At 33.2% G+C, this 14,586-nt stretch overlaps 1 protein-coding gene across 2 annotated transcripts in view; it reads right to left on the minus strand.

Annotated features, from left to right (window-relative positions):
- Positions 1 to 14,586, minus strand: part of EMCN (endomucin) — a 121,455-nt gene that overhangs the window by 65,306 nt on the left and 41,563 nt on the right. For both annotated transcript variants that reach the window (XM_025385546.1, XM_025385544.1), the window contains exons 3-4: positions 13,410 to 13,484; positions 4,024 to 4,140 (exon numbers count right to left, since the gene is read on the minus strand). In XM_025385546.1, the coding sequence (XP_025241331.1) occupies positions 4,024 to 4,140; positions 13,410 to 13,484 (192 nt within the window). The remainder of the gene's footprint in view (positions 1 to 4,023; positions 4,141 to 13,409; positions 13,485 to 14,586) is intronic.

Genomic DNA, 14,586 nt, shown 5'->3' on the forward strand with positions numbered 1-14,586 from the left:
TTTCATGATAGCATGGTCTGTCTAATATACAACGATTTATCACAATCCAGGATAATGCCAGGTACACAGATAATCCTCTGAAAGACTTTTAGTAAATAAGATAATTTTTAATTCAGAAAGCCCATAGTTTAAAAATAACAAAGTCAGAGCACTAGATTAATGAGAAGTCCTGTCTTAAAAATTCTAGGATTCTAGAAATTTGTTTCCCTTTAAATAGGAAAAATACACACCACTCTAAGAGAATAGGAAAAGATTAGAGAGAAATGTTTTGAGTATGATCTTCTTTTAGGATCTGAATTCCAACTTTCTAGGGAATAAAGCAACAAATCTCACTAGCTCTTCTACTCTAAATTAAACCTGTACTGTTTTCATCTTGAGATGAAATACCCACAATGTATTTGTCTGATATTTCTTATCCAAGGAACCATTGCCCAGATGTTTAAGAGGGAGCTGAATCTTCAGCTGTTCAACATTAAACCAACAGTAGATTGTTTTGTTTTCTGTCTATCTCTCTGTCCAGTATCCATTAATCCTAAATGTGTTTATGTGTGATGGGTGGAAAGGGAGTGGTGCTCTCCTAACCAGGAATCTGGGAGAGGTACTGGTTTCATCACTTGGCAAATGGAAATGTGTACAATTTCATTATATCAAGTAGGGTCTATGTTGGGCAGTAAGCACCTTGAGAAAAGAAAGGAATCTAGGGAATAATGGCTGACTCAGAAATAAATGTAATAATAAATTCTAAAAAATTTTGTATAAAACTTGTTTATCAAATAACAAAAGCGATGGCCAACAGTAAAAACGCTTATTTCATTATCCTGCTTTCCAGAGTGTTTCATTTCTTAAGAAAATGACTTTGATGTGTTTTTTTTAACTACTTGGAAGAAAGCCATTTTAAACTGAGTTTAGAAGCTAAATCACTACAACAGTTCCCAGAACTGAGATGCAGAGAGCATTCTACTTCATGAATTGAAGTGGAATTAAAAGTCTTAATTGACTCATGGGCTGACCACATACTTCTGACATGTACTAGGTTTAATAAATCACAGACCCTGAATGACATTTTCTTCCTCATAAGTCACTGAATGGATGAGTATTTAGTGCAGGATACAAATTATTTGAGTTTAATTTTCCAGAAGCTGCTATATACTTTGCAGATGTATATATAGTAGTTTTATTTTTATTTTATAGGGGCCATCATATTATAGGTAGATGAATTTTGGTTTCCTAAAGGTGCCTTTTAGATATATATTACTTACAAAATAGGTTCTACTTATCAGAAACCAAACCACTACTACATGAAAATGTTATTCATATGAAGAAGAGATGATTCTGCTCTTCAAATTCCTCTACAGGGTGACTGTCCCATTACAAAGAAGTATTAGTTTACAATTACAGTGTGAAATTAGACTCCTTCTGGGCAAACTTCTGTATGTTGTGCTTGAGATGATTATAATAAAAAAGAGAAAAATTATGTTTCTGAAGTTTCTAGACAAGAGTAGGTCTTGGACAGTCACAATTTCTACTTGCCATCTCTTTCTACCTTAGAGATTTCCCAAGAAAAGACTTAGACACTATGATTCATCTGTAGCTATTTCTTATTAAGGACTATGGATACACCAAAAATGCATCCATTACCTATATTCCTAACTCTTCCAGTCAGGTATGTTTACTATACATACAAATTACTTATATCATGGAGGCGAGAATGTGAGAAGTATCTGTTGTGAGGAAACTGGAACTGGAAAGCTATCAGAAATCATGGGAGTTCTAGCTTCTATTTCTCTCTCTGCCTCACACAAACAATTTAATTTTGCTCACAGGGTATTCCCATCTCCCAACATACTCTCCATTCTTTTCTGTCAATCCTGTTTACTCATAATAACTGCTGCTGGATGCCATAGGTATGCACATGAATTACCATGACTACCGCAGACTCCCACTACTAAACTTTGCAGCTTCAATTCCCGTAGCTAACTCCTGCTGTTTGTTTGTTGGGTTTTCTAGTTCAGACTATTCAGAAAGAAAATTTGATTGGCTAGGCTCATCATTTTCTTTCCTTTTGTTTTTCAACAAAGCTTTATCAAAAATATGATTTACACACCATTAAATGCATGCATTTTAAGTATACAGGTAATAATTTTTAGTAAATCTGTAGGATTGTGCAACCATCAATATAATCCAGTTTTAGAGCAGCTCCATCAACATGAAAAACTCTGGTGAGCTTATTTAGAATCAATTCCCACTCCCATCTCCAGCTGCAGGCAACCACTTATCTGCTTTCTGTCCCTATAAAATGTCTTTTCCACATATTTACTGTAAGTGGAATATACCACATGTCATATTTTGTGTATGGCTTCTTTCATTGAGTATAATGTTTCTGAGGTCCATACTTGAATGCAATAGCTTTACAATAAGTTTTGAAATTGCGTTGTGTCCTCCAACTTTGTTCTTTTTCAAAAATGTTTTAACTATTCCAGGTCCTTTTTATTTCTGTACAAATCTAGGGTCATCTTACCAATTTATTTTAAAAAACTGGGATTCTGGTAGAGATTGCATTAAATATATTAATCAATTATTGATCAATTTGGAGATAATTATCATATAAATATTGAGGTTCCTAATCTATAAAGATGTAATGTCTCTTTAGATATTTAATTTCTCACCAAAATAGTTTGTAGTTTAGTGTACAAATCTTTCACTTCTATTGTTGAATTTATTTCTACATATTTTATACTTTCTGATGCTATTGAAAATGGAATTATTTTCTCAATTTTATTTTGGATTGCCACTGTTAACATACAAAAATATAATTTACTTTTATGTATTTTATATCTTGTGCTACAAACCGCTCTTTAGTGGTTTTAGTAGTTTTATAGTGAATTCTTTGAATTTTCTACATAGATAATTATGTAGTCTGCTAATAAAAAATGCTTTATTTCTTCCTTTTCAATCTAAATGGATCTATGTATTATCCATTGTTGAATTGTACTGTCTAAAACCTCTGGCTATAATGTTGAATAAAATTGATAAGAACAGACATCTTTGGTATGTTCCAGATCTTAAGGGGAAAACATTAAGTCTTTCTTTATTAGGTATGATGTTAGCTGTAGGCTTTTTGTATATGCCCTTTATCAAGCTGAGGAAATTTCATTATATTTCTAGTTTATTGAGAGTTTTTAATATGAACGAATGTTAGATTTTGCTGAATGCTCTTTCTACATGTACTGATTTTACTAATTTGTTGTATTACTTTATTTGGTTTTCATATGTTAAACCAATCTTGCATTTCTGGGATAAATCTGACTTGTTCATATTTTATATTCTTTTTTACTTGTTACTTATTTTTTGCAATATTTTATTGAGGATATTTGCATCTATGTCTACGAGCCATATTGGTCTGTAGTTTTCTTTACTTGCTTTTTCTTTTCATTCTTTTCTTGCTTTGGTATCAGGGTAACATTAGCCTCAGATAATAATTTGTGCAGTGTTTTCCCCTCCTTTACGTTCTAAAAGAGTTTGGGAAGAGTTAGTATGATTTATTTCTGAAATACTTTATAGAATCGACAATTGAAGCCATCTTGGCTTGGGGTTTTCTTTATAGGAATATTTTTAGTTCCCATTTCAATTTCTTTAATCATTATAGGTTTTTTTTTTTTTTTTCCTTCAGATTTCCATATCTTCTTGAGTCAGTTTTAGCAATTTATTTCTTTCTGACGATTTTCCCATTTCATCTAAGTTGTCTAATTTGTTGGCTGAGCTGTCCTTTTAGTGCCAGGTAATATCATAGATTACTGCCCAGTCTTGCGTTAATCTTCATTGTGACCCATTCATTTGTGGCTGCAGTGTAATAGGGTATCTCTGTAAAAGATGAGGCTGCCAAATGATTGTTCTATTGGGTAGAGACTAAGAGACAATTTAAACAGGACATAATTCCTTGGCAGTTGTATGCTGGAAAACATTCTGAAACTAGTTTTATCCAACACACTAGTTTAACACTTTAGCACAAATCCTCATACTTACTCTTGGGTTTGGAACTTTGCAATGCTGAAACAGCATTTGGAGGTGTAACACTTGTTACTGTTACGTTTGAAATGATGGACTTATTCTCCCTGACATCAGGAGTTGTGACTCTTAATCCTGTAAAAAGAATGAACAGTCATCAGGAGTATAACAAATCACCAGATCATCTTATTAATATTCATATTAATATCCAACTAAAACTTGAAGATTAATTTCTAGAAGTCTTCTGACCAAGCCTTAGAAATCCAGCATTTTAACATTCACCTTTTGGTGATATAATTAATTACTTTAAAGAATGTAGAGGGACATTAACTTTCTTGTGTAGGTTATCTCACTTGATTATCATGGTAATCTTATGAATTAAGTAATCATGATGATAATTATTTTATATATAAGACTCAGAGAAATTAAATAATTTCCCCACAATCACATAACTTGTAATAGGAGAGAACCACGACCTGAATTCAAGCCTTTCTGATGCAAAAGTTAATCACTCAGTTACCCTGGGAAAAGAAAGGTAAGGATGTGGTAGTAATTAAGTATAGCACTATTGTTCTCATGCCACTTGGGAAAATATTTTCAAGCAGGTGGAATAGTCAGGAGATAAGGGATAATAGGACATAAATGGAATACACTTTTAATTATACTTAGTTCATTTTCTTTGAAAAAAAAGAAAAATTTACAACAAAAATATAAGCTGAGCTTTTCAAAGATAACATTTGAATAAGATGACTTGAAACAACTTATATTTGCCTATATATTCTGAAAAAAAAAATCAATGCCCTTCAGTTTTTTCAGTCTAGTATGGAAACATTGGGCTAGTGAAGAAATGCAGACATGCCATTTACTGCATGCTTGGTGTTAGCTAGATGTGACGCTACCTGGAGATGAGGGGAAAGCAGTTTAGTAGATGTCTAACACGGAGTAGAATGGAGCAAGAACTACTGGTGCTTTCTAGAAGTGCAGGCAACTTCCATTCTATGTCAACAAGTATCTACTGTGTAATACAAATTCTTAGTGCAGTTGAGGAAGTCATGCTGAAGAAAGGGATCGTTTGCAAGAAGACTTCATAGACAGTAGATAAATATATTTTCCTTCAGGTAAAAGGCCTTTGGAAATTAGTGTGCAAACAAAATGAAATAAATTGAAATGTAGTCTACAGTGTTAATCCTGCATATGAGAGAGAATGAGTGGGAATGGCCATACATTTCAGAGGTTAAATAGGGAGGAAAATATATGAAGTAGAGATATGCCTTATTATAGCAAGAAAGCAGAAATTGGTATTCTTGTTAGCATGGAAGTGGGACAGGTCACCCAAGGTGCAGAAACTCAACATTTGAGGATGGAGGAACTCCTGAGGGGTAAAGATTTTGCTTCCCACTGGAATTCCAACATATGTTTGGGAAAGATCAGAACAGGAGTTTCTCTTCAGAAATCTTTGGAGAAGAATTCTTCAGCTGAGCTAAAATTGGAAAGCATGAAAAAGCTATCCTGAAAGCCTAAAGAGTTCCCTAGTATCAAGCAGACTCAACAGTCTTGGTGGAGGGAAAGAGAATATATAGCTAAGAAAGATGTGGAGAGCTCCCAGATTGGAAATATACAAAGAAAGGAGAAAAATAATGGAATAGCTGGGAATGTAACGCTAAAGATTTTGCTTAAAGAATTGCCTATTATAAATGTGGAATATATTTCACAAATGAGAATTAGAGCCTACACTCCTACACTCAATGTAGGACAGGTTGTCAGTTATACCACATGAAGTAGGCCATAGAGCAAATCTTGAATGTTTAAGGTAAATCAAAATATTTTAAAATATTCATGGTAAACCCAAACTGAATAGAATAAAAGATGCCGCCACAGCCACAAATTTTTAAACTTTACTAATATACAGAAATGCTTCAAATCCTAGTCTCAGGAGAGAAGAATCTACGCATGGTTGACTAACATTTATTAAGATATGAGAATCATAGTCATATTAACATCTATTTGAGAAAACTTCCAGTTGTGTTTATGGTTAACACATAGTTTATTCCAGACTACTGCCAATGAGTAATTCACACCTTCAGATAAAAACTAAATCAATCTTGAAGCTAGTCTTTAAATCTAAATACTTTCTACTTTCCCTTACATAACAATATGTACCTGCTTTCATCTACAGTTATGAATTGCACTATAATCCTAGACAATAGTGCATGCATTAGGTTTCACAAACATAACTTTTCTGGAGAAATATTAATTTATTAGAGAATTGCATCAAGCTACATTGGCTTTACATTTATGACTTGTGTTTTTGAGATTCATGTATGTTTAAGTCTTAGCTTTTGGTATAGGTGGGATGTACTAAAGACAAAACATAAGGAATTTATCCATATTTGAGTTGGAAAAAATGAGAATTTAACACAAGAGATGCTTGAGGGAGTCGTATCAGTACCAAATTGTAAATGGATAAAAGAAACCTTGATTCCATGCATGTCCTTAGGTGAAAACCACTGCATAGGGCTGAGAGGAGTGTGAGGGAGAGGGTCTGTTTTATAATTATCTTGGAATTATTAACATGAAATTTATTTTGTATATTTTGAGGAATTAAGTTTATTGAGGAAAACTGTAAATCAGGATATTAACTACATTAAGAATCTAATGTGTAGTTATCAATTAACTTGAAGGGAGGGTTTGTGATCATGGATTTTAATTTTACAGGGAGGGAGATTGGCAGTTTTATTCCTTTGGAATTACATAATTTGAATTATAGCATTGTTTTATCTGATGCCCACAGGAAAAATGTCTGACCACTTTGTCTTAAGCAATAGAATAAAAGGTAAGAGACTTTTGACAAAATTAGCATTTACTAAAATACATGCTGTAGACTACTAGTACTGTGGTATATTTGGTTTTACATGAATCAAAGATGCTTTTAAAACATTTAGGAATAAATTTAATCAAGGAAATGAAAGCTGCACACTGAAAACTATAAAACATTAATAAAAACTAAATAATTCACAAATAAATGCAAAGATACCCTATGATCATGGATTAAAATAATTAATATTAAAATGTCCATAGTACCCAAATTGATATATAGATTTTTAAAAATTCCTATCAAAATTCACAAGTCATTGTTCACAGAAATAGAAAAAAATTAATTTGTATGGAACCACAAAGGATCCTGAATAGCAAAACAATCTTGAGAAAGAAAAATAAAAGTAGAGGCATCACACTTCCTAATTATTTAAAATTACATCACAAAGCTACAGTAATCCAAACAGTATAATACTGGCATGAAAACAGACACATAGACCAGTGGAATAAAATAGAGAGTCCAGATATAAATCTAAACATATATGGTCAATTGATTATTTTCAACAAGGGCGCCAAGAGGTTACTATAAGGAAAGGATAGTCTCTGCAATAAATTGCACTGGGGAAACTGTATAACCACATGCAAAAGAATGAAATTGTACCCTTATTTGACAGAACACACAAAAATCAACTCTAAATGGATAAAAGACCTAAATGTAATACCTGAAATCATAAACCTCCAGAAGAGAAGATAGGGGCAAATCTCCTTCACATTGGGCTCAGTGATTATTTTTGGATATTACATCAAAAGCTCAGGCTACAAAAGCAAAAGTAAATAAATGGGACTACATCAAACTAAAAACCTAGTGCACAGTAAAGGAAACAATTAGCAAAATGTAAAAGCAGCTTACAAATTGAGAAAAATAATTTGTAAATTATATATCTGATAAGGAGTTAAGAGTCAAAGTTTATAAAATAAGTAATTTAAGTCTTTAATCTATCTTGAGTTAATTTTTGTATATGTTGTAAGGAAGGGGTCTAGTTTTATTCTTCTGCATATGACTAGCCTATTATTCCAGCTTCATTTATTGAACAGGGCATCCTTTCCCTATTGCTTGTTTTTGGCAGCTTTGTTGAAGATTAAATAGTGCAGGTATGTGGTCTGATTTCTGGATTCTCTATTCCGTTGCATTGGTCTATGGTTACTGTAGCCCAGTAATATAGTTTAAAGTCAGGTAACATAATACTTCTAGCTTTGTTCTTATTGCTTAGGATTTCCTTGGCTATTTGGGCTTTTTTGAGTTCCATATGAATTTTTAAATAATTTTTTCCAGTTCTGTGAAGATTTTCAATATTAGTTTAATAGACAATACCATTCAGGACATAAGCATGGGCAAAGATTTCATGATGAAAACACCAAAAATAATTGCAACAAAAGCAAAAGTTGACAAATGGGATTGAATTAAACTAAAAAGCTTCTGCATAGCAAAATAACCTATTGAAAGAATAAGCAGATAACCTACAGAATAGGGGAAATTTTTTCAAACTCTGAATCCAGCAAAGGTCTAATATTCAGCATCTCTAAGAAATTTAAATTTACAAGAAAAAACAACTCCATAAAAACATGAGCAAAGGACACGAACAGACACTTTTACAAAGAAGACATACATGTAGCCAACAATCATATAAAAAAGTTCAACATCATTGATTATTAGAGAAATGCAAATCAAAACCACAATGAGATACTCTTTCACAGCAGTTAGAATGGCTATTACTAAAATGTTAAAAAATAACAGGTGCTGGTGAGGTTGTGGGGAAAAAGGAAGGCTTATACACTGTTGGTGGGAGTGTAAATTAGTTCAAACATTGTGGAAAACAGTATGGCAATTTCTTTAAGACCTAAAAACAGAAATACCGCTCAGTCTAACAATCGCTTTACTTGATATATAACCAAATGAATGGAAATCGCTCTATTATGAAGCACACATATGTTCATTGCAGCACTATTCAGAATAGTAGAGGCATGCAATCAACCTAAATGTCTCATCAATGACAAATTGGATAAACAAAATATGGTACATATACACCATGAAATACCATGCAGCTATAAAAAGAATGAGATCATGTCCTCTGCAGGAATGTGGATGAAGCTGAAGAACATTATCCTTAACAAACTAACACAGGAAAAGAAAATAAAATATTGCATGTTCTCACTTATAAGTGGGAGCTAAATGATGAGAACACATGAACACATAGAGGGGTCAAGGAATAAATCATAAAAAATATTAGAAAATACTTTGCAATAAATGAATATGAAAACATAGTATACCAAAATTTATGGAATGCAGAGACAGCAACAGAAACAAGGAAATTTGTAGGTGTTAACACATATTAAAAAGAATAATCATCTCAAATCAAAATCCTCACTGGCCAATTTCAGAAACTAGAAAAAGAAGAGCAAACTAAACCCATATGAAACAGTGGAAAGAAACACTAAGGATTAGAGAAGAATGAAATAAAATAGAGAATAGAAACACAACATAGAAAAAAATAAAACCAAAAGTTTGTTCTTTGAAAAGATCTATAAAATTGAGACACTTTTAGCTATGCTGATAAAGAAATAAGATAGAGGAGTCAAGTTATAAAAATTATGAATGAACGATGATTCATTACTACCAACCTTACAGAAATTAAAAGGATTATAGGGCAATGCTGTGAACAACTATATGCAAACAAATTAGATAATCCAGATTAAATGGGCAAATTCCTAGGAAATCACTAACTACAAAAACTGAGACAAGAAGAAATAGAAAATCTAATAGACTTATAGTAAGTAAATAAATTAAGTTAGTATTTAAAAAAAATTCATAAAGGAAGCTCAGCACCAGGGTCTTCCCTGGAAAATTCTACCAAACATTTAAAGAGCAATTACCACCAATCCTCAAAAACTCTTTCAAAAATTAGTAGAGAAGGGAACACTTCCCAACTTATTGTATGAGGCTAGTATTATTTTGATTTCAAAATTAGACAAATACGTGACAAGAAAACTGCAAACATCTATTTCATGAATATGGACACAAAAATTCTTAACAAAATAATATAAATAAAGTTTAACACCACGTAAAAAGAATTATACTCCATGACCAAGTTGCATTTAGCCTAGGAATTCAAGGTTGACTGAACATATAGAAATCAATATCATATGCCACATTAACAAAGTAAGGAATTTTTTAAAAACATGACAATTTCAATATAATAAGACAAGGCATTTAAAAAAATCCAATACCCTTGCATAATAAACACACTCAACAATCTAGTAATAAAAGGGAACTTCCTCATTCTGATAAAGGTCATCTATTAAAAACTCATAATTAACATCATACTTACTGGTGAAAAACTGACAGCTTTCCCTGAAAGTTAGAAACCAGACAAGGATATCTCCTCCCACCACTTCTACTCAACCTTGTATTGAAGGTGCTAGCCAGGGTAGTTAGGCAATAAAATAAATAAAATAAAATTATAAATAAAAGAAAGTCATCCACGTTGGAAAGAAAAAAGTAAAACTATATTTGCAGATGACATAATCTTGTACATAGAAAATTCTAAGAAATACACATACATATATACACACACAAATTCGAGCTAATAAATTAGTTCAATAGAGTGGGAGGATATAATATTGACATACAAAAATAAATTATATTTACATATAGTAGTGATGAATAATCCAAACTTGAAATAAAACAACAATTTCATTACAAAATAATTGTATTTAAAATGAATAAAATATTAGGAATAAATTTACCAAAAATAAGTTTAAGCTTAAGCTTTCCACACTTGAAAACTACAAACATCATCAAAATAAATTGAAGAAGACATAGATAAATGGAAAGACATCCTGTGCTCATAAATTGAAAGCCCTGATTGTTAAGATGGTGATACTCCTCAAATTGATCTACAGATTCAGTGCAATCCCTATCACAATCCTAGCTGGCTTTGCAGAAATCAACAAGTTGATCTTAAAATTCGCATTAAAATTAGCGTAATAAAATTGGCATGATAAAGTTGAATAGCCAAAACAAGCTTGGATAAAAAAGAAAAAGTTGGAGGACTCACATTTCCTTTTTTCAAAACTTAATAGAAAGTGATAGTAATCAAGAGTACATGATTCTGATATAATAATTGGCATATAGGTATAAGTGGAGTCAATTCAGGAGTCCAGAAAAAACTCATATTAGGTGGATGCAAATGTAATTGCAGCTTTTACATTGTTGGGATGTGCCATTTGATATTGGCATACATTCTTAAATAAATGTGATTATGTTTTTTTTATATATATATATCCCTATCATAAAATGAACTTCTAAATATATGCATCTAGAATATATATAGATATATATTCTAGAAATATATATATTCTAGAAGAGTGTGTGTGTGTGTGTGTGTATATATATATATATATATTTTTTTGAGATGGAGTCTCATTCTGTCACCCAGGCTGGAGTGCAGTGGCCCAATCTCGGCTCACTGCAACCTCCGCTTCCCGGGTTCAAGCAATTCTCCTGCCTCAGCCTTCCGAGTAGCTGGGATTATAGATGCGTGCCACAGCGCCCGGTTAATTTTTGTATTTTTAGTAGAGACATAAACATACACAGAGTTTCACCATGTTGGCCAGGCTGGTCTTGAACTCCTGGCCTCAAGTGATCCACACTTCTTGGCCTCCCAAAGTGTTGGGATTACAGGCATGAGCCACTGCACCCATCCATGTTATACACAATTTTAATGGGCATTTCCGGTTTCTTTTTTTTTTTTTTTTTTGCTAATGACATCACTTGCTGTTTATTTTGTGTTTATTTTAGACTATGGAAATGATGTTAGACAAAAAGCAAATCCAAGCGATTTTCTTATTTGAGTTCAAAATGGGTCGTAAAAGAGGCGCAGACAACTCACTATATCAACAAAGCAGTTGTCTTAGGAATTGCTTATGAACATACAATGCAGTGGTGGTTCAAGAAGTTTTGCATAGGAAACGAGAGCCTTGAAGATGAGGAGCTTAGTGGCCAGACATCGGAAGGCCACGATGACCAATTGAGATCAATCATTGAAGCTTGTTTCTCTAACAACTACATGAGAAGTTGCCAAAGAACTCAAACCTCAATGATTCTACAGCCGTTTAGGGGATAAGTGGGTGCCTCGTGAGCTGAGTGAAAATAAAAAAAATCGTGGTTTTGAAGTGTTATCTTCTCTTATTCTAACACAACAAACCATTTCTTGATCTGATTGTGATGTGCGACAAAAAGTGGATTTTATATGACAACTGGCAACAACTAGCTCAGTGGTTGGACTGAGGAGAAGCTCCAAAGCACTTCCCAAAGCCAAACTTGCACCAAATAAAGGTCATGGTCACTGTTTGGAGGTCTTCTACCTGTCAGATCCACTGCAGCTTTCTGAATCTGGCGAAACCATTACATCTGAGAAGTATGCTCAGCAAATCAATGCGATGCTCTGAAAACTGCAACATCTGCAGCCAGCATTGGTCAACAGGACTGAACTCTTCTCCAGGAAATTCTACCCCATGAAAATCAGAGATTTTCAGGCTTCAAAAGATACTACCAACAAAATTAAAAGATAACCTATAGAATGGGAAAAATAATTGCAAATTATCTGTCTTATAAAGGTCTAGTCTTGAATGTAGAGAGAACTCTTACAACTTAACAATAAGAGGACAAATAGCCAAATTTTTAAAAAAATGTACAAATAATTTGAGCTAACATTTTCCAAGGAAGATATACAAATGGCTACCAAACACATGAAATATGTTCAACATCATTAATCATTAGAGAAATATAAGTCAGAATTACAAAGGGATACCAGTTCACACCCACTGAGACAAATATAATTAAGACAGACAAGTGTTAGCTAGAATGTGGAGATATTGGAACTCTTATATGTTGCTGGTGGAAAAGTAATATAGTACAGCTGCTTTGGAAATTGGTTCCTTAAAATGTTAAACATAGAGTTACCCTGTGACTTAGCAATTCAACCTCAAGACATATACTTAAGAGAAATGAAAAACGTGGGCAGACAAAAACTTGCACATAAATGTTCATAGCAGCATTATTTATAATCATTAGCAAGTAGAAACAATGCAGATGTTCACCAATTAATAAATGGATAAACAAAATGTGGTATATCCATAAAATGCAATATTATTTAGTGATAATAAAGAATGAACTACAGATACATGTTACAACATGGATGAACTTGAAAACATCATACTAACTGAAAGAATCCAGACACAAAAGGTCATATATTGTATGATTCCATTTATATGAAATGTCCAGAATACGCAAATCTATAAAGGAGGTTCATGGTTACCAGAGGCTGGGAGGGGGATATGGGAAGTGATTGGTAATTGATACAGAGATTCCTCTTGGGGAGATTAAAATGTGCTGAAATTAATAGTGGTGGTAGCTGTACAATCTTGTTAATATACTAAAAACTTCTGAATTGTACACTTTAAAAGGGTGACTATTACATTATGTGAATTATGTATTTTTTAAAATGGTAGAAAAATGAATCATTACTCACCTTCATCTTTACTTGTTATTAATAAAGTAACTGTTGTCGTCAGAGACGTTTTAGGTAATTCGCTGGTGATTGTTCCTAGTTTGATAAAATAGATTACATTATTAATCATAATCTCATGTTATCAATAAATAAATAAATAAATAAATAAAAGTAAGTTAAATCTATAGGTGGACTGGCATCTCTCCTTTGTCTATCTTTAATTTTTTCCCGTTTTCTCGTTCGTTTTGTCTAAAGAATATATATATTAAATGCTTGGGTGGCCTACACACACACACACACACACACATTTTTGCACAGTAAGCCCCCAAAACAAGTTTCCACTGAAGATTGTTACTTAGGTATCCTTAAACTTGCAACAAATTATTGTAAAATACAAAATTCTAATGTTTAAAATCATTTTACTTTTCCCTGTGAGAAAAGTGACATGGTCAATAGGACCTAGGAATATCATGCCTTTTTTTTTTTCTAGAATTACATTTCATTTTATTGATTTAGTTATGACACTGAAATTTCTAAATGAATGTAAGTTATGAAGGAAACTGAAAACTTCTGTATTAATTTGTTTATTTATGGAATGTTCTTTGAGTTCCCACTCTATGCCAGGTGCCCCTCTTTCCTCTTGAGGGCAGTATCCAGTTCTAGTCACAATTTTTTTTTTTTTTTGGTGGGGGGAACGAAGTCTTGCTCTGTCGCCCAGGCTGAAGTGCAGTGGCCGGATCTCAGCTCACTGCAAGCTCCGCCTCCCAGGTCTACGCCATTCTCCTGCCTCAGCCTCCCGAGTAGCTGGGACTACAGGCGCCCGCCACCCCGCCCGGCTAGTTTTTTTTGTATTTTTTAGTAGAGACGGGGTTTCACCGTGTTAGCCAGGATGGTCTCAATCTCCTGACCTCGTGATCCGCCCGTCTTGGCCTCCCAAAGTGCTGGGATTACAGGCTTGAGCCACTGCGCCCGGCCTCTAGTCACATTTTTAATCTTAGTATCAAGAATTATTCCTGGCATACACTAGGCATTTTGTTAATGTTGTTTCAAATAAGGAAGCACTCATATAACACATGAAAAGTCAACCAAGGGGCAAATCTGCCCTAAGTAGTCAAGGTGACTCATCAGTTTGATACCTACTCTCCAACTCTCTGTAATAGTCTTTTTTCCTTTCTTTCTTCCTTCCTTCCTTCCTTCC

The sequence above is a fragment of the Theropithecus gelada genome, chromosome 5 (assembly GCF_003255815.1).
Source record: "Theropithecus gelada isolate Dixy chromosome 5, Tgel_1.0, whole genome shotgun sequence".
NCBI classification, from domain to species: Eukaryota; Metazoa; Chordata; class Mammalia; order Primates; family Cercopithecidae; genus Theropithecus; species Theropithecus gelada.